Source organism: Carassius auratus, chromosome 30, assembly GCF_003368295.1.
Source record: "Carassius auratus strain Wakin chromosome 30, ASM336829v1, whole genome shotgun sequence".
NCBI lineage: Eukaryota > Metazoa > Chordata > Actinopteri > Cypriniformes > Cyprinidae > Carassius > Carassius auratus.
In genome coordinates, this window is record NC_039272.1 from 12,973,266 (window position 1) to 13,000,475 (window position 27,210).

The following is a 27,210-nucleotide window of genomic DNA, read 5'->3' on the forward strand; positions in this document are numbered from 1 at the left end:
CCCTCGGCTCTGCCTTTGCATCCCAGTTTGAAGCTGAGTCGTCACATGACCACAGCTGACCAATAGGAAACGTAACATCCACCAGTGGCAGTTTCACGTCTAAGCAACGGAACGACATCAACAAGCTTATTAAGAGCGAGAGAAACACAGTAACTAAATGAAATAACCCGCTTCGGTTGCGTTACGATGATATAGTTTGCTGCATTAGACGCGCAGCAGAAAAGTGTAATATTGTGGTTAAAATGGTTCTTGTTCTGGAATTTAGCGCGCGACGCGTAGGAGCTCACTTGACAGCTGGAATGTAACGTTAACTGGGTTTCTTATGAGCTGGCTAACACAGCTAGCTGATTATAGATGTCTGAGAATAACATGCATTTCTTTACGAGCACACAGCAGATGCATGCTTAGGCGTATATAGAAGTATGCTAGGATGTTCAAAAATGTGTTCGGATCGGGATTCCTGGTGAGGACCGCTCATGTCATCTTGACATGGGTTATAACGTTGATTCTCTTCCTCCACGACACCGGTAAGTGCTCCTGAGAGATGCTTATTCTACTGTCAGTATATTTGTCTCGCCTACAGACCTGTTATTATGTTATTGCTACAGTAGCTATATGATGTACATAACGCTGCTTCACACCTGTATCTGCAGACAATGTTCAGATGATCTATAACTATTCTACTCTAGCACACTCTGTTACATTCTATTCTCTTCTAGATGCTATTCTGTTCTATTGACACTTTCACTCTGCTGAAATTATGAGATAAAAGGTTAACCAAAAAATGTAATTATGGCAGAATTAAAAATATGAGTTACTAAGTTGACACTGACATCTTAAGTCATAATAAGATAAAATAAAAAATATGACAAAACATTTTTATTGCATAGTTATCTTATCTCATACTTTATCTCTCACTTAAGGCTGGAATGCACTACTGTATATGACTTTTGCCCAGGTTTGTGCCACAATTCACTGTCTGATCAAGACAGTCTGCAGAATTTGGTAAGCTGGAGTTGAATATATGATAACCTTTCTGAGGGTATCAAACATTGTAGAACACACAAGATTTTAGAACACGTTGTTTTTATTTGTCTTCCTAGCGAGTCGTGTTGTGAAAGTCTGGTAGTGTATGATGCCTATTTTGTGGGGAAGTCGTGGCCTAGTGGTTAGAGAGTTTGACTCCTAACCCTAAGGTTGTGGGTTTGAGTCTCGGGCTGGCAATACCATGACTGAGGTGGACCGAACCCCCCAGTTGCTCCCTGGGCGCCGCAGCATAAATGGCTGCCCACTGGTGTGTGTGTGTGCACTTTGGATGCAGAGCATGAATTCTGAATATGGGTAACCATACTTGGCTGTTGGCACATCACCCCCACCCCCACCCTACTGTTTACAAATATGATGCCTAATGTTTTAAAATCTGGCCAGACTTCATATAGTCTATTCCAGCCTTTATTGGGCATCCACAGTTCTGCACTATTCCACTCCACTATGTTTTATTTTTTTTACTCTAATATATTAGAGTTTCTAATATTGTTCTTCTCTTGTATACTCACATTTCTGCGCCACTGTATTCCACTCTACTACACTATTGTGCTTCCACGTAGACCTCCGCAGACAGGAGGAGAAGGGGGAGCTCACACTGCCAGTTCTCTTTGTGCTGCTGGTCCTGGTGTCCGTGTTGCTGTACTTTGCAGTTTCGCTCATGGATCCTGGTTTTGTCCTGTCTGATGACTGTGACTTGCAGGTAAATTCATAACGTGGATTCCCAAGTGTTTTTGTCAGCCAAACCCCTGTATGTATGTATGTATGGATATCACAAACCCCCCGCAGTTTGCATGTTTAACGCTGGTTTTACAGCAAACATGCATCATTTGACTGTATTTCAGTTCACCCTTGGTATCGCAGAGGAAACACAGGATATGATTCCACAAACCACCAAGTCCATACGGCTCCGGCGCTGTGGACACTGTTTGGTACAGGTGCGTTGTCACATATTAAAGATGGACCATATGCATAAATCTAGAGGTTTAAATCATTTACTTTTCTAAAATGAAATCTACAATAAATTTAATTTCAATAATGTTTTTAAAGTAAAAAAAAATTGTTTAAATAAAACAATGGATTTATTTTTTGTCTTTTTTAATTTTAATTTACAATAACCTATATTTATGCAAAGGCAAGACCGCTTTCTAATAATGAATCCCTTCTAAAAATGAATCCATGCTTTGACGTAGCAACCCATGAGATCCAAACACTGCCAGACGTGTCAGCATTGTGTGCGGCGCTATGATCACCACTGCCCCTGGATAGAGAACTGCGTCGGGGAGAGAAACCACCGCTGGTTTGTGCTTTATCTGGCTGTCCAGCTTGTTGTCTTACTGTGGGGACTGTACATGGCCTGGTGAGTAGAACTTCTATATCATGACCTGGGATGGCCAGCAGTGCCATTGGACATAATAAGTCCTCCTAAATGTATTAGTTTCCACGCTTTTTAACTCTAAAAGGTTATCCCAAACCATCTCATCAAGATTAAAGGAACAGTTTACCCAAAAATGAAAAATCTGTCAATACTTACTCACCCTTATGTTGTTCCAAACCCGTAAGACCATTGTTCATCTTCAGAAGACAAAATAAGTAATTTTTGATGAAATAAACAAGCAACACAACTAACACATTCAAGGCCTAGAAATGAAATAAGGACATCGTTAAAGTAGTCAGGACATAAAATCATCCATGTGACTATTGCAACGATATCTTTACTACGTCTCTGGGCCTTGAACGTGTTCATCTCCGCTTGTGTTCTGAAGATGAACAAAGGTCTCACGGGTTTGAAATGACATGAGGGTGAGTAATTAATGACTGAATTATCATTTGTGGGTTGACTAGCCCTTTAAAGCATCCAAAAACAATCATCTTTAATCTGGACTGAAGAACATCCCACAAATCTCGTACAGGTCAGGCTTCAGTCACGCTCCCACCTGGCAGCTGTGGTTGAGGACCAACGGTGTGCTCCTGGGAGCAGCGGCGGTGGTGGCCGTCCTGTCCCTGACCGTGCTTCTCCTCCTGGGCTCTCACCTGTACCTGGTGTCGCTGAATACCACCACATGGGAGTTCATGTCTCGACACAGAATCTCTTACCTCAAGCACTGCGGTGTGGACGAAAACCCCTTTGACCGCGGAACCCTGCGAAATCTCTGGGGCTTCTTCTGTGTTTGGGAACCGGTGGTTTGGGAGCAGGTGTATTTCAAGGAAGGCAGCAATCCTATTTAATTCCCTTGGAGTCACGACTGCTGTGACAAATAACCCATTAGTCGAACGTTAATGTTTTGGTGGAAATCGCTCCAGACTGCATCTGCAGAACATCTAGTCTACTTTTTCCTTGTGAATGACCTATTCCGTTTTGAAAGTAATTCTTAAATGCATGAACTTTGTAGTTGAAATGATGTTTGATCAGGTCTTACCAAATAGGTTGGAATGAGCATTTTTAAAAAGGTGTTTTGTGAATATTTTGCTCAAGTAGAACCTTGACAATTCGTCTGTGCTGATTTTGCACATTTTAATAGCAAACGCAGAACAAAAAGCACAAAATCACTATAGCGTTTCGGATGTGAATTGTGGTTTCCCATTTATGCAATACATAGAGATATTAAAAATATATAAGCTAATTATTTATTATCTTTGCTCTGCTCAGATAATCTCTATTTCATTGTACTAAAAAGCTGTTGTTCAAAAGTAATTAAACTAGACAGTGTCATCTTATTTTAGAGCAGCAGCAGATGATGTACTGTTACAGTACGTCAGAAATTATTTTGTGCAATAATTGAACTTGAGGAATATATTCAGTTGTATATACATATTTTCAAGAAAATTGACATCCCCTTTTAAGATCAATTTCAGACAGGGTAACAAAAAATTCTTGTTTATAATAGAAATAATTTCCTGTAGCACTTTATAAATTAGTGGTCAAACTTCAATATGCTTGTTATGTGACTTTATAATATTAAATGTACCTCAATTTATCTCAACATAACACAATCAATACATTAAATGAGATAAATTAACATGAATAGACTGAGTTTAGAATACAAACATAATCAGTATTGTAATGTTTAACATTACAGACATTTTTTTTTTAAGCAAAACTTTATATTTTTATATAAACAGGGCCTTTCCTATGACACATCATCATCTTAAAGAGAGAAAGATGTAAGTGCATGTGACACTCCTTTGACTGTTAGATCTCCGTTCATTTTGTGCAATGCAGTACAATGAAGTCCACATAGCGGGACTTTAACAAACAGTAGTTAGAATATTCTTAATAATAGTCATGAAAAGCAATAATTGTTTTTGCTTTTACTTTATTTCAGTTTCTTTATATCGCTTCCTTAACTTTTGCACTTGAGTGTTTTTAAAGTATCAAATATTAATGCAGAGATTTTCTTGAATGATTTGCGCCATTTTGATCAAAGTTATGCAATTTTTTTCTCGGTGTAATATTTTGGAACCTCAGTATTCAATAAACTGATCAACATGGTCACATTGTATTTTATTTCTGAAAATACATTCATCCCGATCAGTTACATATACATCTATATTTAATTACCCTTCATGGGGCTCACAGAAATGGCAAGTTTCATTTAAATATTTTAGTGTCATTTTGTTCACAGTGTTACTTATCAGTAGTAAACCACATTTACAATGATGCAATGGTAGCCTAATGTAGTCAAAAGTAAAATACAAACAATGTAATGAGCAAAAACAGTTGGAACGGTTTAAATTTCAGATTAGTGGGTTAAAGTGCTAACCGTATCATGCTAAAATGTCTAGTAGAATATGCTCGGTCTAATTCAGCAGTCTTAGATTTGTCCAGAGGAGGACTATCAAGAGAAAGGCAGGACTGAGCAACCGAAAGTCACAAGACTTTTGCAAGTACAGTAGAGAGCTCGGTTTGGAAAGTTGAGAACTGGTCCAAAATCAACAAGCAACATTTATCTGGGGCACCAATCCTAAATCAAATCCAGATTAGGGACAACCAGAGATCAAAATGTGAAGGTTTAACATGTACATGCATCACATAGAGTAAACATAGAGGAATTTGCATGATCTAACACTGAGAACACACTCTGATAGTTACAGTCTGCACTGCATCAGAAATCCTTAAAAACAGCACAACAATTCATCCTTCCATCTCAATCTGACCAGCATTATCTGTTCAGCAACAGTGCAAGTATATTTTGGCATAGTATTTTAGTGTAACAGGAACACTTCTCTTTTTTTTTTTTTTTTTTTTACAGTATAACCCAACCCAAGAACTAATGTCCATTAATAAATGCATGTTTGAATATCAGGAATGGGCAGTTAAAAGCTGAGCAGATCTGAGCTTACTCTGGTCATGGGTGATCGTATGGTTTTAAAGTCCATCAGGACTGTCTTTGGAGCTGAAGCACACATTTGCAGCCAGCTTCACGAAAAGCGTACAGCAGCTCTTAAAGGGTGACATGAGGCCGGCTTCACTCGATTCCACCTCATGACTCAAGGGAGGATGAGAGACAATAATTGGATGAAGAAGACAGTTAGAAAAGAAAGAAGGGATTTGATATGTCACAACTCCTTCTGAGGGTAATCAAGTGGAAGTCAATGTAGGGCAGAGAAGTCAAAGTCTGCAAAGAACTCCTGCTGCTCGGCGGTGAGGAAGATCGGGGTCTGTGGAGGGGTCAGGACAGGCTTCAGGCGCGTGAACTCCTCGTCAAAGTTACTGACGTCTGCTGGAGCTTTAACTGACGGAAGGAAAGGAGGTTTGACTCTTTTGGCCAACAGGGCTTCCCAGTGTATGCCCTGCGCAAAAATAAATGGGGATTTTAAAAAGAGAATTAATTTTTTTTTTAAAAAGGTAGTCAAAAATTCTTCAGTTAGTGACGGTCACCTGGAAGAACCTGTGTCTCTTCACTTCATTGGCGTCTTGCTCTCCTGCTCCCAGTCGTTTTCCAGGGTTCTTCTGCAACAACTAACATTAAAGAGACGGAGTCAGAGACTGAGTGTCAACTGGATTTCAATTAGTTTTTCTCCAAGAGGGATAAGTTGTTACCTTTTGAATTATAGAGACTGACTCGGGGGACAAAAACCTGGGGTAGCGCACTTCATCGTTCACTATGCTGTCAAACACCTCCTCCTCATCATCACCGGGGAATGGAGACTGGCAGCCACAAGAGAACACATTACACTACTGTTCAAACCATATGCTCACCAAGACTGCATTTATTTGACCAGAAATATACATTGTGAAATGTTATTACAATTTATATTTATTGATTTCTATATTAAAATGTAATTTATTCCTGAGACATCAAAGCTGAATTTTCAGCAGTCATTACTCCAGTCTTAAAGGTATTCCTTTAGAATTCATTAATATGCTGATTTGGATGCAAGATGCATTTCTTATCTTTTTTTCATGATTCTTCAATGAATAAAAACATTTGTTTGAAATTCAAATCTTTTGTAACATTAGAAATGTCTTTCAATTGAATTCATCCTTGCTGAATTCTTTAAAAAAAAGTCTTAAATAGTATTAAAAAAAATATTACAGTATATGGCAACAATTTAGTGAAGCTGTATTGACCAGGACTGACCTCTCCCACTAGCATCTCATAGATGAGCACACCCAAACCCCACCAGTCCACTGCACGGGTGTAGGTGCTGTCTGTCAAAACCTCCGGGGCCAGGAACTCTGGGGTGCCACAAAAGGTTGACGTACGATCGCCATGTCCCATACCTGATTGGTGGCAAGACTTGGTTCATTCTCTGCTCAAATATTGACATTTGAGATGAAAAAAAGGAAAGAAAAAAATCTATGATAGACATGGTATTTTGAGAAATATACCTTCTTTGCAAAGTCCAAAATCTGCAATTCTCACAAAGCCATCTGAATCCATTAACAGATTGTCCAGCTTTAGGTCCCTACAAAGAGAAATCCCACATTAGATCACATGTATTATTTAATACATGTATGTAATATTGAATTCAGTAATAGTTAAGTAATATAATAAATTATAGTGTAATTACCTATATACGATCCGGTTTTGATGCAGAAACTCCAGGCCTAGTAATACACATGCAGAATAAAACCTGCCAGAAAAACCCTTGGTTAACAGTCACAGCCAGAGGAAAGTGTCAAAGCTAAAAATATTCAGCATTTGCGTCTGAGAACACGTGAGCCAGTGTAGCACTTATGTAAATGCTCTGTAATTAAACGGCCTGTTTGTGTGTGTGTGTATGTGTGTGTGTGTGTGTGTGTGTGTGTGTACCTAGCCTGTTGTTCAGAGAAGACGTTGTTGTGGATGTGGGTCATCAGGTCTCCTCCAGGTGAATATTCCATCACAAAGCACACATGGTCGGATGTCTGGAAGCACCCATACAGGTTCACCAAGAAAGGATGATGGGACACATTGACGGTCTCAAAAATTCTCTTTTCACACAGTAAACTATAAAAGAAACAAATTAATTCACAATAAAATACAAGCCAAAAACAGTTGGAAGTTTTCACTAATGTCAGTTCCAGTTTCACAATTTCTCAATTCCAAGGACCCACAAACATTACAATACCCTTACAAGCAGACCCTTGCTAAAAATATAACATGCAGCTACGGTTTATATTTTTTGTTATTACATTTTTTCATACAGACCCATTTAGACTGTTTAGACTGCTATAACAGACAACAAATTATCCAGAACCCATTCATGGTTTCAATGCAAGACATTTCCGATAAAGAGATACAGAACATCACCTGTCCACTTCATCCCGGGTCACAACATCCCCTTTCTTCAGGGCTTTGATGGCATACAGTTTCCCAGTCCTCCTGAATTCAGCCAGCAGGACCTTTAATGAGAGTTGACAATGACATTGATCCAACGGCACCATCCAGAGTTATCTGACTACAGTACAGAAGGACAGCTGCAGTTTTACCTTTCCAAAGTGCCCTCTTCCTAAAACAGAAATGCAGTTGAAGTCCTCCATCTGCATCCCTGCTTTCCTCCTGTGAAACAGAATATATACACCACACAGTGAGACATTTACAAGGAAGAGAATCCCAGATTCATTACACTATCATAAGATGTGCAACATATTACAGGTTAAAATTTAAGACCTAAGGATTTAGATTTGAGCAATAATAATAATAATAATAGCACTAATAAATAACATTGACTTACTGAGAAGTAGGTTGGGACACAGGCCTGCCTTTGAGAACTTGGTTATCCTCAGAGGAATTCACTCTGGCAGGAGTCTGGGAAATGGGTCCCAAAACACATAATTACAACTCTAACTTGACCAGAGCAATACAGAACTACAATTTAAAAAGCAAGTGTTTGTCTATAAGCCGTACCCCAGAAAGTGATGCATCAGTTGTGGGGTTCTGTACCAACTGGGGGCGCGGGGGCCCGGCAGGACGCTCCTCACTGAAATTCAGTTTAACAACTGCTGAGTCTCTGTGAAAAACAGCCACAAAGCAGAAAGAGAATCACTTTTTTATAAAGATTTAATGAATATATTTTCCTCAACCCAACCCCAGGAACACCTGCGTATGTCTCACCCAGAGGGAGGAGGCGTGGACACAGTTGGAGGGGACATGGGCTCAGAGCCGTGCAGAGGGGGGCTCAAGGCAGTGACCGTGCTGTTGCAGGGGGGCAGCACGCTCATCATTAAACGCCCCCAAGTGGCAAAGTTCATATTCATCTGTGCTGCCCGCAGAAAATTTTTCCCTGAGAGTAACATATGCAAACAATGATGCATTAGTCAGAAACATCTTTTGAAAACATTGAACCTGACAGCACAGCATAATGTCACACTTGAGTTTTGAAAACAATCAAGAGAATATGAGGGAATCACTTATGAGTAACTGAAAATGTGAGGTCAAGCACACCTTTTTCTTTTGGGAAAATCCGTTTCTGTCGTTGTAGTTTAGGATGTCGCTCAATGACAGGATTGTTGAATCTCACCTGAAACAAACCACACAATGAATAGCTTATTATAATCATTGTGTGTATTAAAGCATCAACCTCTGCAGAACATATTAAATGAATGAAATGCACAGCAGTTTTAAACTGAAACCTCACTCGGCATCTGTGCTGCGGTCTGATTTGGGCACTAGGATGAAGGTAACGAGAGGTTCTCTCACCTCTGTGAACAGTGTGCCCTGTGGCTCTAGATAAAGACACATGCCATGCCGCTGGTTGTCCAGAAAATCTTCTAAACGCAGGAACTTCACGGCACACAGGGACCTCCAGTCTCGCCAGTACACTGCAATCTCCAGCTCCCGAGACTACAGGGGTCAAAGGTCATGTGAGGAGCAGAAAAAACAAACACACTCTCAGATATCAACTGTAGTTCTAGCTCTTGCCCCTTTACAACTCATAATGGTCCTTACATCACCATGTGAAATGTCTGGGGTTGGGAATACTTTTTTTATTGTTTTTTGAAAGAAATCTCTTATGATCACCAAAGCTTCCTTTATTTCATTGTGAAATATTATTACAACATTTTTTTTTAAATCATGTAAACAACATATATAAGTTTAATATAACTTAAAATAGTAATTTATTCATGTAATATCAAAGCTGACTTTTCAGCATCATTATTTCAGTCTTCAGTTTTGCACGATCCTTCAGAAATCTTTTTAATATGCTGATTAAGTGCTCAAGTAACATTTCTTTTTATCAATGATGAAGAGAGCTGTGCTGCTTAATATTTTTGAAGAAACTGAAATACATTTTTTCAAGCTTCCTGAAAAAAAAAAAACATTCAAAAGAATAGCAATTATTTGTGAAAGAATTATGATTCCCAATAATCTATAATATTATAAATGTCACTTTTGAGCATTTCAATACATAAAAGTATTAAATGAAATTTTATTTTGTATCTTTTAAACAATACAGTAAATGTAATGTATCTAGTAGTGTACAGTAAAAACAGTAAATGAATAAAATATGGCTATTATAATTTGATTAAAACTGAAACGTGCCTTTTAAGGATTGTACTATTAAACAAAGCAGTTGAAGCGGTTATAATTCTCACTGTGTATAACACTTCCATAATGATTATATTTCAGATCATGAATCAGAATCCTGGATTCCTGAGGTATGATTTGCATAACTGATTATTACGGATAGACTTCCTGTTAAAACTATTTCTTGGTACATTTCTTGAGATACATCGTGTCCACTTAGTTGGAAGTCAGAAAACATAACTTGGTGTCAAAAACGATCAAAACCTCCAAGAAAAATACAGCCTAATGCTTCCCCGTTCATCAAACAAATGTGAAGCACAGCCTTTGAGGGAAAATTTGCTTCAGTAATCTAGAAATAATGAAATAAGAGAGCTGTGGGCTGACTTGGCCAGTATTCAAGCTGAGTGTCTATGTCCAAGGGGTGCGCAAAAGATTACAGTTATGTTGAGGGATTAGTTTGGATTACACTGGAGGCGGCTGATTGCACTCTGGGAGTAAAGCTGTGTTAATGAAGGTGAGGAAAAGCCTTTAGCCAATGGCCTCTACTGGCACTTTTCATAAAACAGATGCAGCAAGTGTTTCCTGAGATAACTGACAGTTATGCTGTAAAAGTAAACATCAAGGAGTCTGAGATTATGGTGTGCATTCAGAGTGAGCACCTGATCTGAATTCAAAACTAGATATGTTATTTACGATATGTCTATGAAGTATGCAGTAGAATTTTTTGGCACTGACCCGCTCGAGATCGATGCTAAAGCTCTGATTCCAGGCCTCCTTACTCAGCGGCCGCCAATGTGTGCGACCAACTATCTTGTTATCCACCTTCAAAACAGCACTGATCTCCACTGAGAGAAAACACATTAAAAGGACAAAGATTAAAGAAGCATTTTGTTTTATAATTACTGGCTCAAAAGAATTAAGCTGTTTGATTTCTAAGGATCTTCAATTAAAGTCAATCAAGTCTATTTCTTTTCTCTATTTTAAAATCCCTTGTTTGGACATGGTAGAAAAATACAGATACAGGTTTTCCTCTGTCACTGTCTGAAGTCTATTGTGAAATCCCTTGTATTTCATATTGCTTTCCCTGAGAAACTCACATGAGAGCTCGTCAGTCTTGGTGGTCTTGCCGTTCGTGCTGCGGGTGGAGAGGCCGGTTTTCATCCTAAGTGATTTGGACTCAGAGGGACTTCCAGGGGCAGAGGACATGTTGCTTACCCGACAGCGGCCTGGAACTGACTCCAGCAGGTCCTGACAACCCATCAGCCTGACATCCAGTCGCCCTGAAAACACACACACACACACACACACACACAAGAGATTAACAAGACCAATTTACATTTTACAACCATAAAGCAGATTAGATTAAACTTTAATTTCCTCAATACTCGCACTTTGCATAATGATACTAATCATCAGTGCAAATATGAATAAAAATGTGAATAAAAACATTATAAGTTTAATATCAGACTGAGCAAAGTAACAAGTAAACTTCAACAACACAAGACAACACTTATACATTCTTGTTCAAAACTTTGGGGTCAGTATGATTTTGTATTTATTTTATTAAAATACAGTAGTAATATTTTGAAGTTAAAATAACTTTTCTATTGTGTTGTATTTTAAAATGTTATTTATACCTGTGATGGCAAACTTGAATTTTTCAGGGGTTTAGGTAGGGGTGTGCAATATTGACAAATATAATCTCTCTATATTTTCTGGGATTTTATAGCTAACGATAAGATTACATTTGTAATCATGGAAATTTTTTGGAGGAAAAAACGTCACTCTTTGTGTAATATTGATTAACTATATGAAATTATAGAAATATATAAATATTCTGTCCCCACATCTTAAATAATGTGATCGTAAATGCATTTTCTTAGACTCATTCATGCAGTAAAAGAACACAATCTAAATGCGCACTCGCAATAGTCTAGACTTATGTAGTCTTAATGCATGCATGCACTCTGTAGGGGTGTTTTTTTATGGTTTTTGCAGAATACTTGAAAATGTCAAATTGTTTTTTAATATGCTTTTGAAGTTTTTCAACAGCCATTTAACAGGGTCTTCAGTCTCTCCAGGAAGTTAAGACTAACACTAATGTACAAAATGTGGCATCAGAACTATATTTAACTGAGGTGACAAGGAGTCAAATTGACACCTTAACACCGAAACCTTCCAGCCAACTTTCAGCTGTGTCAATACCTGTCAGGCTAGCTGGTTTGAAAAGCGAAGAGGATGCGGATGATGAAGAGCGTAGCCGATCTCTCTGCCACCCAACAACAGGGGAGGATCCCACTGTAAGCTCCTCCTTAATAGCAGCTCGTTTGGGATGGTCGTGTGGAAGCTCTCCAAGCCGCTGCTCCAGAGACAAACGTAACAGATCCAGTTTCTGAGAGGACTCCTGCAAACGGGCCTGAGCCTGGACACAGAAAAACATGGTAAAAAATACAAAAGAGGATCAACAAATACATATCTGAATCATACATATCTGAATGGCAGTATATATTACAGTAGATATATATGTGTTATATTTTATGTTTCTTATATATAAAATGTGAAACTCTAAAATTGGCATACTGATGTCATGACCGGTCGGAGAAGGATCTTCAAAAAACAATCAAAACGATCTAGAAGAGATACTGAGGCCCCTATTGCTTCTGGTCTTTTAAATGCCAAGTGTAAATCGAAAAAAGGTTATCTTTGAGCAGCATTAAGCAAAATTTTCTCATTTAATCACTCGCAGTGGACTCGGTTTCATCGGTCTTTGTCTGACAAAGCATGTGCTGGGTTTGCTGCTTCAAGGTCAAACAAGCATGGCTGAGCAACACTGCACGTACATGCTCCCAATTCTCAGGAGTAAATCAAAACACTTCCAAAAACCACTTCAAGGCTTGTCACATTGTTACTCATATACATGCAAAGACATTATCAAATACATCTCATTTATTTAATGTACTTGCTTTTTTGTCCATACAATGAAAGCCAATGGACTCCAATGGTGTTTGGTTCCCAAATTTCTTCACAATTTCTATTTATGTTCCACAGAAGAAAAAGTCAGACATTTTTGGAACCACACAAGAGTGAGAAAATTACAATTTTCATTTTTGGGTGGACAACTCCTTTCACATTAGCACAGTCTGTTGTTTCCAGACAGTCAATCCATTCAGAATGCGTCATCCAAGGCTGTTTGTTTCTGAAAAGCCTTTACATCAAAGACCAATACATGCATATACCTCAGCTAGAGCACGTCGGTCCTGCACTTTGCGTACGCCAAGCTGCTTGACCACATTTTTGGCACCTTCTGCCACAGCTGCCTCAATCTTCAGATGATGCCTGAGCTCTTCCACCCGCAGCTCAAGTGGACTAATTGTTTCAGAGGGGCGACCTGCACAAAAACCTGCATTTAGACAAAAAAAAACACCAACCCATCTGTCTTTTACCTGGTGATTACATAACTAGTGGCTTCCAGAACAAAAAGAAATAAATATCCAGGCAGCAATTGGTTTCATGAGTAAAAAGTAGATTCATAGTACGTACTTTTAAGAGTAATTTAATATATTTCACAAAATAAATGTTTTTTGTTTATTAAATATTTAATCACTTGATTTGAAAGGAGATTAACAATTGTCCATGTAGGCTAAAAAAAAAAATCAACAACAACAAAAATCTGTAATTGTTTTGCTGTAATGTTTTCTTTACTAATTAAAATAGTTTGTTTGTTTACCCTCTGGCTGGGTGGTCTCCCGCTCTCCCTCTCTGGCCTGGGTGACTTTGACAATCTGCATGCGGAGCAGCTCAATTTTCGTCTTGCTATCCTGCAGCATCTGCTGGGCTGAGGACAACATCTTCCGATCCTGGGGAGTGAAAACAGAAGCGATGGAGAGATACTGAGATTGAACAATTTGCATATGCATTAAAACAAACAGTGAAGACACTGTCAGAGAAAAGAATAAAGAGTCAGGGACTACAAAGAAAAGTGGGAAATTTTTTTAAACAGTGATGGGATTTTTGTTTTTATGAAGTGATATATTTTTTTCTTTCTAAAGTGCTGCTTGATGATATTCACATATATTTTGACCAGTTAAAAATGATAGATTTCTGGGGCAAATTTCCTATTTCTGTCAAGAACTAATTCCAAGAATTAATAAATTGGTTACACTTTAGTATAGGGACCAATTCTCACTATTAACTAGTAGCTTATTAGCATACCAATTATTAACACATTGGCCAAATTCTACATTCCCAATTCCTAAACGTAATAACTACCTTACTAACTATTAATAAACAGCAAATTAGGAGTTTGAGGCAAAAGTTGTAGTTAATGGTTTATTAATAGTGAAAACTGAAACTTAAAATATAGGTAACCCATAATTTAAACTTTTAAATTAACAATATTATTGAAAAACATTAATATACTAATATTTCAAACACAGTATAGCCCAGGGTTCCTCAAATCTTGCCCTGGAGCTCCAACCCTGATCAAAGTCACCTGCCTGTGATTTTCTAATGATCCCAAAGACATTGATTAGCATGCTCAGGTGTGTTTGATTAGTGTTAGAGCTAAACTCTGCAGGAATTTCTAAGGAATGTGTTTTCTATGACCATTGAAACCCTGTAATATAGAGAGACAACTACAGTATAAGACATTCATTTCCTAAAGAAAAAGGCAAACACTGCGGTGCTATCAAAACACTGTTCCTGTTAGTTCGAACATCCAAACCAGCCTGATTAAAAAACAAAAGGAGAGCGTTTTAAAAATCGGAGAGTCATTTCTGTGGTTTTATTTTATGCCATTATTAGCCCAGAAAATCATACACTACAGCTTTAAGCTAAGCTGAGTCAAGATGAGAAATTCCCACATAGACCAACAGGTCAAAAGTGCAGCGGTCTTCATTAAACTCCTCTCTTCCTCTTTATGAGAAGCAGTCAGGTGTACACCACACCCAAACAAACTCAAACATCAAACACTGACTGTGCAATTTTCTCCCCAGAGCTTTATGAGCTGTGACGTTAGAGTCACAGTACAGCAAGAGAGCTATATATCCTGAAACACAGCAACTACATTTAACAAATGAAAGAGACCTACTAAAATGATTGCAATGTCCCGTGGAGCCCCAGTGTAAACAATGCTGCAACAAGAAACGTGACCTTTTCTGAAACCTGCATAAAAGACACATTCAGGAAGTAAAGGAAAAGGGGAAACTATACCGTCCATAGTGCTCTCCCCCTCTCAATGCAGCTCAAGAGGTCATCCGTCATGTTTAGTGAACTTTCAGATGGCTGAATGACACGCCTTTGCTCCTCCTTGACCCCCATCAGATGTTCCCTCTTGTATTTATCTCTCCGTCTTCAAAACTGTTCATGTCAGTTTATGTCGTACAGCAGACACAGAGACCAGCATCCAAGAAGCATCTCATTCTTTCTTCTTATTGTTCTACTGTCCTTGCGTCCCAATCGCTTGCTCATTCACTACTCCCCTCCCCTTTCCACATTTGTTCTTTTTGCCTCTTTCTCTCTCACGCCATTTACAGATCTCCTTCCAAAGGAGTCAGCCACCTCTAACTGCTGCTGCTGCCGTGCCCTGCCTGGCTGGCCCAAACCCGAATGCTTCGGCATTGGTTGGAGCGAAGTCACATGGGCTGCTGCTGTCGCCAGGCCCAATACAGGAGAAACCGAATCAGTACCAGCAAACTCTTCCTCTTCAGACTCAAAGGGATGATGTTTTAGAGCACGTCTGTGAGTGTCTAAGTGTGTGTGTGTGTGTGTGTGTGTGTGAGATCAAGGCTCGGTACTCAAGCTGTCTGAATCCAGCACAGACATAAATCACAGAGCTGCCAGCGCACGTTGTTCTCAGGCAGACGCTGCAGCATTGCTGCAAGTTTGCAACCCTGTCTGATAGAAACACATGGGCTCAAATATACTTTCGGTTAGCTAGAGGTCATGGGATCATCGCTCTAAAAGACAAGAGTTATAAAAGATGGAAGGGCAGAGGGGGAGGGATCTCGTTTGTGTGCGTGTTATCACATTTCATAGCCTTTTGGCTGCGACCCAAACCGATTTAAATAGAGTAGCGGAAGATGAGTTAATCATGTATTAATCATCAAGATGTACATAAAAAATAAAAATGAAATAATAATAAAAAGAGGAGGACTATCCTCACCTTGACAGAACTGTTGGCGTAAGTCTGAATGATGTTCTCGGCTCCTTGTTTCACTTTAAGCTCCATGGTAAGTTGTTTTTTTAGAGTATGGACTCGGCTGCCCAAGGGTGATGTGATCTCTTCCCAATGGCACGGATCTGGAGAGGTGGCATCGTCTGAGAAAACAATTATAAAGAATATGTATAAAGAAATGTGAAGCGGTTCTTTTAGCCTTTTCTGATATTTCAGAAATTTCTTCAAAGGGGTTTACAGACTTGAGACCTCAGTTTTAAGAAACTCTGTCTACACTACTATTCGGAAGTTTGGGGTCAGACGTTTTTGTTTTTGAAAGAAATCATTAAAATAAAATAATAATAATAATAATAATAATACTTTTGTTAAGTAAGAACACATTCGATCAAACACATTCTGTACAACTCCTGTACAAAATGTAAAACAAGATTAGATAAAGAAAATATGACTAAAACTTTAATAAGTGATTTCAGTCAGTATACAAATAAAAATGAAATTACTCTTTAATATAAATTATAAAAATGTATATATTATATCAATATCAATTATCAAAACTCATTAGATTAGGAGTGAAAGAGTGGGAGGGGACGCTCTCCCTCCTCAGACTGAATGATAGGTCCTTGAATGATCACACCCTCCTGCTCTCACCTGTAATAGTATCTTTCTGTGAGGCCATAGCATGTGCATTCAGCTCCTGGAGCTCCCAGTGGAGCTGCTCCAGCTTTCGGCTGGAGGCTCTAAGCTGACCGTCCACATCAGCAGCATTCTTGCGGTTGGTCACCGCCCGTCGCAGCCGCTCAGCCGCCTCTTTGATCTTCAGTTCCCGCTGGATCTCCTGCCGGAGAAGGGCGATCGCATCCTCTACACGCTGCTGGAACTCAGGGTCCATGAGGTCACCTTCAGCCAGACCCCGCAGACAGCTGCTCTGTTGTGTTCAAGTGACATCGAAAAACATGCTTCAAGTTTTTGTTCGTTAACTGCAGGCTTTTTGTTAAAACACTGACATCAGCAGTTCAAGTAAGGTAAGGAATCTGTATACATTTCTTTTTTCTGTTGAATGTCGTATTAAATTTTTTTTATACATTTTTGGAACAACTTCAGGGTGAGTAAATGATGACAATGTCCATTTTCTGGTAAGCTATTCTTTAAATAAAAAAAGATCATTTCATTATACTAAGCAAAAAATCCAACTTACACTGAAAGTGGACTTTAAATGAGCAGGGTGAAAATAGGGTCACTTATATAAGCTAAAGGTGCATAGCAAGCAACTGGAGCAGTTACATCATAAAGTATGTACAATGTACAATATGTACAATACATACCTCAGAAATGAGCTTTAAATACTTGCACAATGAAAGGAAGTAAAGCCCTATATAAAGCTATTTTCTGAATAAGCAATTCATAATTTGCTACATAGAGGGCAGTGTTTCACACATTCTGACTTCTTATGACACCATTAAGAAAAGATAAAAAACTAAAATTAATATAATCAATTTACATATACATAAATGTTGTAGTTCCCATCATTCAGATTAATATTATCAGTATTTAACGAGTGGCCAGCTAGTGTTGAAAGAATAAATTCATCATTGGGACGTAACAGCAGTAAAGCAGGAAAAATTTAATTCGAAAATAGACGATCATTAACCACGGTCATAACATGACTCGTCCGACTACTTTAAATCACAAAAGACTTTAGTTACTCTTTTTTTTTCATACACATAACTTCAGTTACATTTAAGCCTCAGGTGAGGGACAGATGAGAAAGTCCTGTCAAACCCGTTCAACCTGAAAATGCTTGGGGATATTTAATTGTTTGAACAAAGCTCGAAAACTGAATATAAACAACATAAGGATGCAGGTGTAATGCGAAAAAAACACCTCATTTGTCTAATTGTTTTATATACATTATATTTTTATTTTAGAAAAGTTTCGCTATCACTAAAGAAAATTGCTTGAGGGTGTCTTGCGATTGATTCGTTTCAAACAGAATGAAAAACTGTGAGGTAGTTACACAGGACTCACCCAAAGTGAGACGTAACTTAAACATTAGCGTTTGAACGTTAACGATCTGAATGCTTTATTTTATGACTTCTTTAATCTCCAAACAGCACTTTTTCGCGTTTTCCATTACTCCATTACTAACTATTTCAGCAAGGCGGTGTTAAAATATCTTATTTATTTCTTACCTGAAGTGTCACACCCGACATTGTGAAATAATGTACGATACACACAGACAGTGATGCTCGGACTAACGTTAACCGAATCTTCTCTCGAGCTCACGGCTCTGGCTCACGCGGCGCCTGATTGAGAGACACTAGAAACCATTTCCAGACTTCCAACTGAATCTGAGAGCTCAGACAAAAAGACATTCAAAGGGAATAAATAGTTTTGTGTTGATGGGTGCTGGAAGAAGATACAGGTGGCAGACTGTCAGCTGGGAGGCTAGACTACTCTCGAATAACCGGTAGTTTTTTTTTATGGAAGTTGCTTTGCCTTTCCCATTTCCTGAGGTTTGAAAAATCCTCGCCGCCTCCCTTATCAACGATTGGCTGACAGCGCTGTCAGTCACAGTCGCTGCCATGACGTCATTTTGCGTAGCACTATTAAAAATTATCGATAGACATTTAGCATTATATACATAATAAATCCACAAGGTAAGCTGCAAAGTGGATTTCGTTTCAACAGTCAGAAAAGGCATAGGATAAAAGTGAAACAAAACAACAATCATCTATTCTACAAAACAAGAATTTTTGAGTTAATCATTTTCTAATATAAAATCATTTAAATGGTCTATGTCATTTTTATTCATTAAACTTTGTAGCTTAATGCTTTTTTTAAATGAAAAAAGTATCAACTGTTCAACTTATAATTTTCAACAATATACGTAGGATATACAATAATAATAACAACAAATGTATATAAAGTATAGATAAATAATAAAGGTATAAAACTAATTTGTACATCAAATTTGCTCTTCACTTGTCTCACATCTCGCGATGGTCGATGAAATCTGCGAGACTAATCGGCGTATAAATCCGCTATTTGAGTTTTCAAGTGCGTCATTTCAGATATCATGGCGTCTTCGCTTGCGAAGAAATGCGCGTCACCGGCAATTCTCAAAACACTTTCAGCTCCTCAATTGAGGATGCAATGTGGGTATCACAAAAAGGTAAGCTAGAATGACTCGTGCAATTTGCTAGTAAAGGTTTTTGCTTTGACCTTATTAATTTGAGGTGGTTTCCTGCATGTTTTGCCATCTCGTGATGCATAATGACATTGCACTGTACTAATACTACTAACATGTGACACAGCATTTTTTTTAGTTCTCATTCATATTTAATTCAAGTTTATATCTTTTGAGATCACATTTAGGACAAGCTGAAGAATTAAGAATTAAATAAATTGTCTTTGTATGAGTCCATGTTTTATATATTAGACAACATTTTGAAATGTACATTTTTAGTCATTTGTATTATGGCAAGTTGAATACACATCTAACTAGGTCAAAATGAGGGCGATTGGAGCCCAGCATAGTCGTTCATTTGTCTTGTATAACAATAAAATGAACTGACACATGATCCTTACTTTGTGAGCCAAATAACTCAACTGGCCCCTCCCTTCAACGTTGTTTTTATTTTAAAGGTTGTGGATCACTATGAGAACCCAAGAAATGTGGGGTCATTGGATAAAAATGCCAAGAATGTGGGCACAGGGTTGGTTGGTGCCCCTGCTTGTGGAGATGTGATGAAACTGCAGGTAATCCTCTCTTACATAACAATAGGTTTAATGACTGCTTTACTGTTCTTCCTAAGTAGTCATTTTTTTTCCGAATGGGTGCAGTATGTTCACTACTGTAGTTTTTTTAACTGTCATTTTATAGCTCAGGTACTGTATCTGATGACAAGCATGTATCCTTTTGTGACAATCTAAAAGACAAAATAGACCTTTATTTCGCCTTTCTATGATGACGGGTTGAGTGCTTACACAAGATGAGTCGGCATATTTTAGATTATTCTGTTTGTTTATTTGACAGGGACATTACAGAATATAATATTTGTAGCACTTGTCCCTGGTTAGTATTTTACTGTGGACCCCAAAATATAATAACCTACAAACAGTATGTAATTTATACCTTAGTAATTCAGTAAATTATAAAAACACCAATCGGTTAACCCCTAAAACAATAATGATCACCAGACTAATTCTGTTTAAATTTTGAAATTTCTTCATAGCTGTATTGTATTTTTTCATATAAACTCTTTATCTAAAAAAAATTGAACAATCATTTGATCTCTATACTGTATAGCGAATGATAAATGCAGAGTTTTTGTTTGTAGTATATTCATTCTAGCCACAATCTGTGTTTGAGTAACAGTGCTGAAGATGGAAGCTATCACCACTCTCTTGACGCAGTTCTCATATATTTGATGAACCGAAGTGTATGCTTGTTTTTTACACTTAGATCGAGGTGGATGAGGCTGGGAAGATTGTAGATGCCAAGTTTAAGACCTTTGGCTGTGGCTCTGCTATTGCTTCAAGTTCCTTAGCCACTGAGTGGGTGAAAGGCAAATCTGTAAGCAAAAATGGTCACTTTTGCTTGTTCTAAGGCTTTGGTGCAGATGTTTGTCCTCAGTTTTATTATTATTTTTTTTCTGCAGTGTGACAAAGTTTGATTTTAACTATTCAACCTTAAAATTCTCAATGTACAGATTGATGAAGCCCTCAAGATAAAAAACACTGAGATTGCTAAGGAGCTTAGCCTTCCACCAGTCAAACTGCACTGCTCAAGTAAGTGTCTTTATAATTTGATTTATCTGTGTTTGTGTAATATTTACTTGCATTATATTTGCTGCTCCGGTTGATGAAAGTAACATTTATATGCATAATAAAAATGTAACTTATGATGTTCCTGTTCTGTAACTGACCTTGTTCTCTGTGCTTTGCAGTGCTGGCTGAGGATGCCATTAAAGCAGCTTTGGCAGACTACCGTCTGAAACAGGAAGTTGAACCGGATGAGAAGACCGCCATGGCCCTCAACTAGGAGGCGCACTTGATCCTCTAAATCAGTGGTTCTCAACTGGTGCTTCATGACCAAAGGGTTTTCAGGTCTTTTCTGATTAGGATGTGGGGAGCAGGGAAATGAAAAGTATTAAAATCCAGCTAACCATATAAGCATGCAAAGTTAGAATAAGTAAAAAAAACAGTCTTATTGTCTTGAAATAGAATGCAATTATTTTCTTCCACTGTGCAATGTTATTGATTTTGCAATTTGCATACTGTCGAGCCTGCACACTTCACGGTAATTGTAATGAATCTCAGCGTTAGAGGTTGGAAAACCATTTGATATCCAATATAAAATCGGGGTCTTGAAACAAAACTAGTTGAGAATCAATGCTCTTTATCCTCCCATTTAAAAAGTTTAGACCAAAGCTCTCCAGCTCTTGCACTGTAGCCAGTCTTTTAAACGCACAATGTAAAAGTACTGACCATCGATGTTACAGTCTGTCATATTTGTTTAGATATGTTGATGTAATGAAAAAGAGTGTCACTGGTTTCACTTGCTAGCTGAACACGCGCACAAATTATCTTATTCTATTATTTTAGCTTGAAAGAATGAAGATGTGATTATGATGGTGATTTATGCTGCTGGGCTTTCATTTGATGGCCTTTCAAACATCAATACTTCAAATAAAGCATGTGTAAACCTCAGTCATGTGGGAACTGGAATTAATATTGCATACCCGTGGAATCTATAAACATGATGCTACTTTACAGTGATGAACTGATTTTGCATTGTACCTGGTTTCAGCATGGCTAGTATATGATTTTCATTTGAAAATGTGATCATACATCTCAATTTGAGGTTTGTTTCAGTAACTGTGATGTGAAAGGTGACATACCAACAGATCTGAAGCAAACTATAAGTGGAGTTAACAAAATGGCCAGCTTTTTTTTTCTTTTTTTTTTTTTTTTAGAAATTCTAGATGGCAGATTGTCTTGAACACAAATAATGAAGTATAAAATGTGGTCAAATCTTGTAGTTTAAGTTTATTAAGAATATTGTGTTCTTCATAAAGTAAGTGTTGCGACTTACTGATCTTCATCTAAACCGTTTGAAAGGTGGCATGGGACTTGTGGATGAATACCTCTCGACCTTGAAAGGAAATACTTTGAGCCAGAATGTGTAAACAATAAGCTGACTCACAGCAAAGCTTTTCTACACTTAGAGTTGTCTCCTTAATTGGAGTAGTGAGTGTGTCTGTTTTATTTTGTGGATGCGTGTGTTTATAGTGCACGCAATCTACTTCCCCCGACCCTAACCTTTCCAGTCTTTATGGATGTCATCGCTAATAATAAAGAGTAAAGCAAACAAGAATAAAGATCATTTCTGATTTGGGGTTAAAGAGTCATGTCAAATGAAAAGAAATTCATGACAACCATCATTTAAAAAGCAGTTTTTATGTCTTGCCCAGTAGGCGTCCGTTCATATCATTTACTCTTAAGTAACAGATTATTACATATATATTTGGAAAATCGACACGTTACAAACAATATTAAAGCCATGTCTTTTATATCTCAATGAAACTTCATACAAATTTGTTTTAGTTTTACAACGTGTGCAAGAAATACACTTTGGTCTGTATTCACATCTAAGTTTTTCCTTTAAGGCTTTAAAAATGTCCAAGCTAAAATGCGGTTTTCTCTTCACTGATAAATGGTGAGCCTGAAGTAGCAACATCCTGTTTGTTCGTGTCCTCTTGGATCTCAGATTTCTCTGGCCCAGATGAATGTTTGCTCTCTTCAGGGGGCCCGGAGTCCAAGGGGTCAGTCTTTTCCATGTCACAAGTGGTGATACTGTCCTGGGACCTGCTGGGGCAGCTCTTTTCCACAGTATCCTCAACAGCTGACTGATTAGTGGTCTTGTCCTCTAGTGAGCCACGGCTCTCCTCTTGACTCTTATCGCACTCATCTTCGGCATGTTTTTGGTCTTCCACCACTTCATTCTTCTCTTTCCATGGGGTCTTGATTGGCGTTCGGAGGTTCTTGGTGGCCAGCATGATGTCCTCTTGGAGCTTCCTGGCTGAATTCACTGGCTCCTCACTGGAGCTGGTGTTGGCTTTCTCTGGGACTTCGCTGAAGAAGCGTGCTCCTCCGGTCTTGTCTTGCTCGTCCACGTACATCTTGGGAGGGAAAGCGCAAGGATAGTAGGTGCTGACTTTACGTCGGCGACTCAAGATGGCAGCTGAGCAGAGGATGGTTATGATAAGAAAAAGTAATGTGGTAATGACGATTATGGGAAGGTGGTTCTCTTGTAAGAATTCCACCAGCTGATCCAAGAATGATTTGCTATGCTTTTCTCCATCTATGGAGGTGGACTTCACTGATTCATTGAAGGAAATGGTGGGTATGGGGGTCAGGTCTGTGCTCCCAGAGTCCAATTGTCCACTGCCCTCCAAAGAGTCATTCAAAATGAATGGGGTGGCATAAGTGGGGAGCCTGGTTAGCAGAATAACGGAGAGGCCAATGAGGTGGTGGAGAGCTGAGTGGTCCATCCTGTGACTGAATACCTGAGGGGGGTAGAAAAATAGTACTATCAAACCATCCAAAATAAGTTTTCATTTACATAATATATGTGTACTATGTGTATATTTAAATACTAAATGCATGCATGTACATATATCTTTAAGAAAAATATGTAATGTTTATATATTAAATATATTTATATATAATATAAAATATAAGAACATAAATCTATATGAAAGCAAATATTTTCAAAATATATACTGTATGTGTATGTATACATAATAAATATACACAGAACACATATCGAGGGGTTAGAACCAGAAAGGCGTAAGTGACATTTCACTAACTTTACAGGAGGGCCAAAACATAAATGTATCTAGTTTGATCTGAAAATGTGTACACACATGGATGACAGGATACTTACTGAATACTATTTTAACATTTATTCAGAAAAAAAAAAAAATTGTGTATAAAAACATGGGTCCATCTGCTGACAATATGAAAACAAAAAACATTACATTAGTGAGTTAATAAAATAAGAATCCATTGTGATGAAAAAAAATCACATAAAAAGCCCTTACATCAAAATTATGTGAGTAAGTAGACACAAAAAAAAGTAATGAAAATGTTAATAGATTTGAAGTAGTATGAATGTGTGTCATAAAGATGGAATTGTACATGAAGTAGTAGCTTACTCTGACCGGCTGACTTGTAAAGCTTGGTAGAAGTCCACATAAGACTGGAGGATACTGCCTAGTAAGTAATTCTTGGTGGACATCTGTATAACGTTTTACTCATAGCATTTCTTGCATTATTTCCTCTGTCATCTCCTTTGTCTATGTCTGTCTGTAACCTTCTCTCTTGTGGCTAAGCAGTAATTGAGTATGATAACACCCATAGTAAAAAAATAAATAATAATAATATATTTAAAATACATTTATTTCCATAAGTATAATACAAATCTAATAAATGACATATTGCTCAAGACTTACTGATACAAAAATGATAATTACATTTTATTTGGACTACTACTTGTGCACATTTCTCAATATTAAGCCTAAAATGTGTTTGAATGTCACTATTAATGAGCACTGTATGATCTTTGAATAATATTGGTCTTCAAATGCAATATATTCAAAGTGTACCTGAAGTATACTAGCAATAGCTCCACTTCACACAATCAAATATACTTCAGTCAGTATATACCTTCAGTTGAACTTCAGCAATACTTTCTTACAATTAATGTGCATTAAGCCTAAAATTGAAAATTAGATAGTTCCAATTTAGCAGACTTTAAGTGTAACACTTTAGTATACTAAAAGTACAATTGCAAGGTATTTGAATTACTTGACTTTACATGTTTTTAACCAGTTTTTAACAGTTAAGCTAACTGGGAATTTTCTTAGAACTTTGGCTAATGTTCTGGCAAGTTTCTTGAGGTTATGTCCCTAACACTAATAGAATGTTTGTTCAAAGTTATCTTGAATAAAATAATAACATTAATAATATTTTGAGTTTGTATAATCAAAAAAATATATAAAATAAATAATAATATATATATATATATATATATATATATATATATATATATATATATATATAAACATTTAAAAATTGGTGAACATTTAGAAATAGCATACATTTTTATAACTTGTTCTTAGAATGTATTTTTGTTAGCTGAAATGTTATTGACTTGGACCCAGCAACTTAAACTTAGACTTTGCTATGTTCTTACTTCATGAAACTCACTGCAGTTGTCTTATGTCTTTCCGTGGTGCAATCAAAATTCAAAGCACCACATGGAAACCTCACTGGATTCTGAACCAGATGCATTATGTTCTGAGCAACTGCAGCTGAACATGTGCACTCATTCTTGAGATTTCATGAGCATTTTCAGTTTCTGTAGCATCAAAACAAGCTGAATATAAACATACTCAACTCAACAAGTTCCAGTATACTGTAAAATAAAATTACTTTTGATAAAGGAAAAAAATGGAAAAACTTTACAATGAGGTTCAGTTCATTACCATTAGTAAATTTTCCTATAGTGAACTAACAATAAAAAAACAATTTATTATTAATTATTAATGATTTATACTGATTATCAAAATGTGTTAATGCATATTACATAAAATGTTGTATAAGTAAATGTAGAAATTAATATAAAAATATTTAATGTTAAATTGTTTAAGATAAATGTATAAAACGTTATATAAACAGACAAACAAAGTGAATATTACTGTAAAGTGTAACAAAAGTGTAAAAAAAAAAAAGTTCAGATAAATATAGTATAGTTTTACAAAAGACAGCTGGTGAACAAGCATAAATTATGATGGTTTGTTTCTTTAAGCAAAGATATTTCATCTGGGGTCTCTCCACTCTGTGCCATCTGTGCTCAAGCTGACAACCATAATCATCACTGGGCATTTGGTGTACAATGGAAATAGTATCAAGCTCATGTGGCGCCTCACACACACACACACACACACACACACACACACACATGCAGCATTAAGTGTTTTTAGGCTGGCTTCAAAGAATTTCCAAACATCACAAAGTTCTGTCTTTGCACATGAACTCGCTTTTATGTAATTCTCTATTGCTTAAAAAAAAAAGAAAAAAAAAGAAGGGTCATCTGGCCAAAATCAACCGTGAGAGTCCATTCTAGATGTATTTTTGTTTCATCTTTTTAACTGTTAGAGAACAGTTTTAAATGTAGGTAGCCACATCTGGACATGAACCTTTTAAAGCTGTGCATTCCTGTAAGGTAAGTCATCTGTCTCTCATTACATGGACAGGAACAATATTACTAAAATAGAAAACAGACAAAAGTGATGTCGAAACGAAAGAGTTCTTTACTTACTTTCAAGTGCTGTTATTCTAGAACATGCCGAGTGAAGAGGATCTAACATGGAGAAGAAAGCGTCTGCTGTTTCCTTCTCTCGAGCTGGATGTCTGTTGTTACAGATAGCGCGTTGAAGAACAGTTGGATTGGTGAGGGGGGAAGAAACTCCTGTTCTCCCCTCCTCCTTCTTCTCCTCCAGCTTCTACTCCGTCCAGAAAGACAGACTGGGCCATTTCCAGACACACTGTTCTCGTTAAGGCTGTTTGGGGGAGAGCCCAGATTTCCCCCCTGCCTGTGCACTGGAGAACTTCAAGCCACCAGATGTAGCACAGTTTTTTTTTAAACTCTAGATCCATTTCTTCAAACTAAAAACAAAAGTGCCTTTAACACTAAACATTACATCTAAATACAGTACAGACAGTGATGGTCCCTTGTAAAACACTTTGGATTTGTTTCTGGCCTTCAAACAGAAGCTATTAGTTCCCTGAGGAAGAGCTTTATGTTTCCTGTGTTCACATGGTCCACGGGGGAGAGAGAGGGCACACGTGCTTTGAGCCACTGCTGGAACAATGGACAGGGTGTTGAGACCTGAGATATATATGGCTGCAGCTACAAGTCTCAAACCCAAAATATAGCAATATAATGAACTGAAAACATGAGAC

The 27,210-nt window shown here is 37.6% G+C and overlaps 3 protein-coding genes across 5 annotated transcripts; 1 reads left to right on the forward strand and 2 right to left on the reverse strand.

The window, feature by feature from the left end:
• Window positions 1-76: 76 nt before the first annotated feature.
• On the forward strand, window positions 77-4,537 carry LOC113049268 (probable palmitoyltransferase ZDHHC12). Its single transcript, XM_026211464.1, has 5 exons — window positions 77-527; window positions 1,608-1,747; window positions 1,890-1,982; window positions 2,238-2,404; window positions 2,958-4,537. The coding sequence occupies exons 1-5, from the start codon at window positions 431-433 to the stop codon at window positions 3,271-3,273; spliced, it is 813 nt and encodes a 270-aa protein (XP_026067249.1). The 5' UTR covers window positions 77-430; the 3' UTR covers window positions 3,274-4,537.
• On the reverse strand, window positions 4,535-19,250 carry LOC113049265 (serine/threonine-protein kinase N2-like). Of its 3 annotated transcripts, none has more exons than XM_026211459.1 (22): window positions 19,141-19,250; window positions 16,825-17,101; window positions 16,165-16,319; window positions 13,729-13,858; window positions 13,238-13,389; window positions 12,207-12,423; window positions 11,099-11,281; window positions 10,737-10,846; window positions 9,174-9,317; window positions 8,919-8,994; window positions 8,589-8,757; window positions 8,382-8,484; window positions 8,209-8,282; window positions 7,964-8,033; window positions 7,785-7,876; window positions 7,305-7,481; window positions 7,063-7,125; window positions 6,881-6,957; window positions 6,630-6,772; window positions 6,089-6,196; window positions 5,927-6,007; window positions 4,535-5,838 (listed from the first exon to the last, which is right to left on the reverse strand). In XM_026211459.1, the coding sequence occupies exons 2-22, from the start codon at window positions 17,063-17,065 to the stop codon at window positions 5,638-5,640; spliced, it is 2,766 nt and encodes a 921-aa protein (XP_026067244.1). In that variant the 5' UTR covers window positions 17,066-17,101; window positions 19,141-19,250; the 3' UTR covers window positions 4,535-5,637. The 3 variants fall into 3 exon arrangements, with proteins under 3 accessions (XP_026067244.1, XP_026067243.1, XP_026067245.1); XM_026211458.1 differs by lacking the exon at window positions 19,141-19,250 and adding an exon at window positions 18,366-18,914; XM_026211460.1 differs by lacking the exons at window positions 16,165-16,319; window positions 16,825-17,101; window positions 19,141-19,250 and adding an exon at window positions 15,213-16,111.
• A 3,369-nt stretch (window positions 19,251-22,619) lies between these two features.
• tmem119b (transmembrane protein 119b) lies at window positions 22,620-26,790 on the reverse strand. Its single transcript, XM_026211463.1, has 2 exons — window positions 26,567-26,790; window positions 22,620-23,747 (listed from the first exon to the last, which is right to left on the reverse strand). The coding sequence occupies exon 2, from the start codon at window positions 23,730-23,732 to the stop codon at window positions 22,866-22,868; it is 867 nt and encodes a 288-aa protein (XP_026067248.1). The 5' UTR covers window positions 23,733-23,747; window positions 26,567-26,790; the 3' UTR covers window positions 22,620-22,865.
• Between the last annotated feature and the right edge of the window lie 420 nt (window positions 26,791-27,210).